The sequence below is a fragment of the Scylla paramamosain genome, chromosome 29 (genome assembly GCF_035594125.1).
Source record: "Scylla paramamosain isolate STU-SP2022 chromosome 29, ASM3559412v1, whole genome shotgun sequence".
NCBI classification, from domain to species: domain Eukaryota; kingdom Metazoa; phylum Arthropoda; class Malacostraca; order Decapoda; family Portunidae; genus Scylla; species Scylla paramamosain.
In genome coordinates this window covers 17,225,880-17,231,879 of record NC_087179.1, presented here as the reverse complement: position 1 = coordinate 17,231,879, position 6,000 = coordinate 17,225,880, and the positions used below count along the sequence as shown (strand labels likewise).

The 6,000-nt window shown below is 45.1% G+C and overlaps 1 protein-coding gene across 1 annotated transcript in view; it reads right to left on the bottom strand.

Moving 5' to 3' along the window:
- The window catches only part of LOC135115457 (heat shock protein HSP 90-alpha), a 4,641-nt gene extending 26 nt beyond the window's left edge, over nucleotides 1–4,615 (bottom strand). Inside the window, exons 1-6 of the mRNA XM_064032272.1 lie at nucleotides 4,477–4,615; nucleotides 2,982–3,241; nucleotides 2,442–2,689; nucleotides 2,175–2,329; nucleotides 686–2,061; nucleotides 1–516 (exon numbers count right to left, since the gene is read on the bottom strand). The exon at nucleotides 1–516 is cut by the window's left edge and continues 26 nt beyond it. Coding sequence (XP_063888342.1) covers nucleotides 390–516; nucleotides 686–2,061; nucleotides 2,175–2,329; nucleotides 2,442–2,689; nucleotides 2,982–3,241 — 2,166 coding nt within the window. The 5' untranslated portion in view covers nucleotides 4,477–4,615 and the 3' untranslated portion in view covers nucleotides 1–389. The remainder of the gene's footprint in view (nucleotides 517–685; nucleotides 2,062–2,174; nucleotides 2,330–2,441; nucleotides 2,690–2,981; nucleotides 3,242–4,476) is intronic.
- Between the last annotated feature and the right edge of the window lie 1,385 nt (nucleotides 4,616–6,000).

Genomic DNA, 6,000 nt, shown 5'->3' with positions numbered 1-6,000 from the left:
GCATTTTAGTAATACAATTTAATGTAACTGATCGCAGACAATTTGACATCCTCTCAGTACTCCAGAAAGAAACAAACTAAAGAATAACCAATATAATGCGAAGCAATGCCAAAGAAAATAAACTTTATTACAAAACTTTTATTCTCCTTATTTACACAAATGATACACTTGTGAATTGGCTTACTATCTAACCGGTCTATACAACAAAAAATATGTAGAATGGAATGTGATGATACAATGGAATGGGATTGTATGTAATTAGGAAGATCTGCACGTATGCAGTCCAGGAATGTGATAATAATTTATATCCTTTAGACATACACGACGAAGGAAAACACCGTGAACTAGGGATGAGCTTTGGTATGCGGTGACCAGCACTGCTGTAACGCTTAGTCGACTTCCTCCATGCGGGAAGTGTCCTCTTCATCTTCCAGAGGTGGCATCTCCTCCACACTCTCGGCATTGTCCTCGGCAGGGGCATCATCCTCGTCGATGCCAAGGCCAAGCTTGATCATTCTAGGGAAGATAAAAAGGAAGGTTAGGTTGGCATAAGAAAAGATAAAATATAAAACATGGGAAAAGCCTCAGTTGATTAAAGTAATCAAAGAAATCATTTAATAAGCGAAGGTAAATTAATCATCATAAAACGGTAACAAGTCTCTTACAAAATTAGGTAAATGCTTACCTGTAAATACGGCCAGCGTGGACACCAGGATCCTCCAGGGTGAAGCCAGAAGACAGGAGGGCACTCTCAAAGAGCAGCATGACAAGATCCTTCACAGACTTGTCATTCTTGTCAGCATCGGCCTTCTGTCGGAGGGTCTCAATGATGCTGTGGTCTGGGTTGATCTCAAGGTGCTTCTTGGCAGCCATGTATCCCATGGTAGAGGTGTCCCTGAGCGCCTGTGCCTTCATGATGCGCTCCATGTTGGCAGTCCAGCCATACTGAGAGGTGACAATGCAGCATGGTGAGGTCACCAGCCTGTTGCTCACCACCACCTTCTCAACACGCTTATCCAAGATGTCCTTTACAACCTTGCACAAGTTTTCGAACTTGGTCTTCTGTTCCTCCAGTTTCTTCTTCTCGTCTTCATCCTCGGGGAGTTCCAGACCCTCCTTGGTGACAGACACGAGCTGCTTGCCGTCATATTCCTTCAGCTGCTGGACGCAGTATTCATCAATGGGTTCAACCATGTACACCACCTCGAAGCCACGTTTCTTCACCCTCTCCACGAAGGCAGAGTTGTGAACCTGTTCACGGCTCTCACCAGTGATGTAGTAGATCTGCTTCTGGTTCTCCTTCATGCGGGACACATAGTCCTTGAGGGAGGACATCTCATCCCCAGAGGCAGAGGTGTGGTACCGCAGGAACTCGGCCAGCTTCTTACGGTTGGTGGAGTCCTCATGGATGCCCAGCTTGATGTTCTTGGAGAAGTTCTCGTAGAACTTCTTGTAGTTGTCCTTGTCCTCCACCAGTTCCTCAAAGAGCTCCATAGCCTTCTTGACCAAGTTCTTACGGATAACCTTGAGAATCTTGTTCTGCTGCAGCATTTCTCGGGAGATGTTGAGAGGAAGATCTTCAGAATCCACAACACCATTGAGGAAGTTAAGATATTCGGGAATCAACTCCTCACAGTTCTCCATGATGAAGACACGACGCACATACAGCTTGATCTTGTTCTTTTGCTTGCGGTTCTCAAAGAGGTCGAAGGGAGCACGGCGAGGCAAGAACAGCAGTGCCCTGAACTCCAGCTGTCCCTCAACGCTGAAGTGCTTGACTGCCAGATGATCCTCCCAGTCATTGGTCAGGGACTTGTAGAACTCTCCGTACTCCTCCTGGGAGATATCATCAGGGTTGCGGGTCCACAAGGGCTTGGTTTTGTTCAGCTCCTCATCCTCGGTGTACTTCTCCTTCACAGTCTTCTTTTTCTTCTTGTCACCTTCCTTCTTATCTGCATCTTCATCTTCACCTACATCCTCAATCTTTGGCTTGTCATCCTCCTCATCTTCCTTCTTCTCTTTCTCCTCTTCCTTCTCCTCCTCCTCATCATCAGACACTTCCTAAAAGGCAAAGTAACATGATTAGACTCGTTAACTGCAATGAGCAACAGAAAATCTAATGCACTAAGTAATCATATACACAACTGAGCACATCATTTATCTTGGACACTCACCTTATCCCTCTCCTTCTCCACAAGGAGCCTGATGGGGTAGCCAATAAACTGAGAGTGCTTCTTGACAATCTCCCTAACACGGCGCTCCTCCAGGTACTCCGTCTGGTCCTCCTTCAGGTGGAGGGTGATCTTGGTGCCTCGGCCCAGTGGCTCACCTGTTGAAAGGGGAAAAGGTGTTTACTCGGGTCCAGATGCAAGACTTACAACAGATGAGTTTGAGCAATGTATCATCTGTCTAAACATTTACAATGCCATCCCTTAACTCACCATGGTCAGTGCGTACGGTGAAAGACCCGCCAGCAGAGGACTCCCACACATACTGTTCGTCATCGTTGTTCTTTGACACCACTGTGACCTTGTCAGCCACCAGGTAGGCTGAGTAGAAGCCCACGCCGAACTGACCAATCATGGAGATGTCGGCACCGGCCTGCAGTGCCTCCATGAAAGCCTTGGTGCCAGACTTGGCGATAGTACCCAAGTTGTTCACCAGGTCAGCCTTGGTCATGCCAATACCACTGTAATCATGAAAATTATTAGATTTAGTCCAGGATGAACATATTTACTCATTGAAAGATGCCTAACAGACCTAGCTAATCTTCAGGGTTTTGTTTTCGGACAGGACAGGTGAAGGGCTTAATAACACTAGGCATGTGTCACCCTGCCACCCTTCCGGCGCAAATTATTTCATCATGTAATGTTGCTAGACTACAAATGATGGTAATATTGACTTTGCTACTTTCTAATTATGAATCTACCAGATGCCATGCCCACACATAGAACTCTTACAATTGTCAAGGAGTGTCTCACCTGTCAATGATGGTGAGGGTGCGGTCATTCTTGTCTGGGATCAGCTTGATGAAAAGTTCCTTGCCACTCTCCAGCTTTGAGGGATCTGTGAGGGACTCGTATCGGATCTTGTCCAGGGCATCAGAGCTGTTGGAGATCAACTCTCGCAGGAAGATTTCTTTGTTGCTGTAGAAGGTGTTGATGATGAGGGACATAAGCTGGGCGATCTCCGCCTGGAAGGCGAAGGTCTCCACATCTTCCATGGCAGCATCCTCAGGCATCTGAAACAAGGAAAAGTTGAGCGATCCTAATCATTACCAAGAAGCAAGCAGAATTACTCTTGCCGGCAAAGGTCGCTCGTTAGAGGAGAGTTGTATCAAGCTGTACAAGAAAACCACAATAGTTAACTTCACAAAATGCCTATGTTAATAAATTACCCTGCCCTTATCCAAATTACACTTAATGCAGAAAATTCTACAGATCTAAAGACAAGCCAGTCAGAATCAAACATCCTCAAAGAAAATCAATCTCCACAACAGGTTACGCCACTAGGCAGCGCGATTGGTCGTCTCGACTGACATGGATCGCTCCTGCCAACCACATGGCGACCCGCGTTATGCGTGAGAACCATGAAAAAGTGTCAACACCGACAAGCGAGTGTTGGCGTGGTGTATCCACCGAGCCACGCCTCCAATACGCTAACACAGACTTGTCAACACTTAGAGAGGAAGAACAAGTCAAGTGTTCAGATGCAAGTTGGCCATGCGGCGCCGCGTGGCTGACAAAGAACAAGTCGCGCGCCGGGCGGGGCTCGCTCGCTCGCTCTATCCTTCCTTCCCTCCTGCCCCTCCCCCCCCCCGCCCACGGAAAATATTGCTTATTGCAGCACTCAACACCACTAGTACGTTAGTTACACCACTTCACCCAATATAACAGCTTCGCTGCTGCATCGACAATACCGTAACGTTAAAAGTTAACAATATCCGGTACCTTCTGCCGGCCACGGAAAATATAAACCCTGGTACTATTACTACACTATATAACTCAGCCTCAATATTACACCACTAACAAAAAAAAACTACCCTTACACATGACAGTCCCTTGCCAGTACCTGCCACAGCCACACAGCCTCCGACATTCACCATCAGTCAGTCACTCACACCGCTTATAGTTAAGAGATTCACCACCTTTATTCCACCAGAAACCCTAAATGGTGACTAGACACGAGGTTCCCGTTCCCGCCGCCCACACTACGCCCACACCTGACTAACCCACGCGGCTCAGGAATAACAGGAAATACAACTGATAACAAATAGGGTGAAATAATCCCTAAATAACAGTAACTAACATTAAATAAGATTAAATGGCGCCAAACCTACATAAGTAATCCACTACATCGCATCATAGAGCCTCAATAATCTCGTAAAACACCATACCACTATAACACCATTTAACTCAATTAAGCACCTTAGACTACCATATCACTTCCACAATACACGCGCTATCAAATACTCACGATTGGAATGTTCGGCGGGTACAAGCTACAAATGGAATGTGAGGGAGCGACGCACTCTTGCGTTCAGATCTGTGAGTTGACTGAGGACCGGCGGTGCTCGCCGCTCTTTAAAAGCCCCGCACTCACCAATATCCCTCCGCTTCTACACACCCATGCTTAATTTACCCATTCTCCATTTTTTCATTATTTACCTGAATTAAACCTACTATCAAAATTATTGTTCTACTCAATCCCGGCGTGTTTTGTTTTCTGGGATGCGTAATTGTTAAGATTTTTTAAGAATTCCGCGCGAACTAGTTACCGGAAGATGCAAGATATCTGAGCACCGCGGTGGAAGATTCGAGAAGGTTCGAGAACATTTTGGCGGGAACCTATTGATTGCACGTGGTCTTCGTCTTCCTTTGAGCCGCCTTGCCTTTCAAAAAAATGTTCATTATCTCCACACCAGCTCTTTTTTCATCTTTTCCTCTACTTACTCGGGTTCTCTGGTTCTCCCTGCCCACTCTGATGCCCCTGTCACCTAGATCTATAATCTACAGAACTAGTAATGACGTGGATTAACAAGACATATTTTCCTTACTTATTCATCTATTTCAACACTCAATTTCCTTTTGACTGTCCTTGCAAATATACCAGAAAACATTTACAGTCTCCCACACATCCTTAAAACCCATACACTTAGCTTTAAACCTCATTACAGACGTAGAAATGGAATACACTGGTTATTTTAGAGTTTTTTACAGAATACCCAGCTTATTTTTTCCCACTCAGGATTGATTTCATGGCGTATTTATTATTTTCTGGCACTGTTTAAGGATAAGGAGAGGGCATCTGAGCTCCCACACATCTGTAAAGTGCATAGACACAGTTCTAAACCCCATTATGGATACAAAAATGGGGATATACACGTCATTTTAAAGCTTCCATACAACATCTAGTTTATTTTCACTCTTGAGTTGATTTAATGGCATATTTATTAGTTTCTTGCATTGTTTGGGGTCAAGGAAAGGGTGTGACAACCACCTGATCTCACACATGTTATTTATGAGGTTTATGCACCATCCAGCTCATTTTCCTCACTTTGGATTGGTGTAATGGCGTGTTTATTAGTTTGTAGCATTGTTTGGGAGCAAGAAATGGGCGTGTCAACCACCTGCTCTACCCAACGAGTCATGCCTTCCCTTGCCAACTAACCACCTGCCTTGGGTATGAGAGGCTGGGAGACGCTGGGAGAGACTAGCTCAATTATGAGTTACATTCTTTGTGCTCTACCTACATATATACATCAATTTTATATTCAGTATCATTCTTTTATGTATAAGAACGGCCTTTGTTGTAGCTGTTATTGTAAGAGTGGCATTGGTCGAGGGATACAAAACTCGGGCAAAAAGGGCTACTGAGGTGCCAGTCCCAAAAGAAAAGAAGAGCTTACAGGATTATTTCGAATTAGAGAAGCTAGCTAACCTACCGTAGACTATTTATGCTAACCCAAATCTAACCTGTGTATATTTGATTGTGTCCATG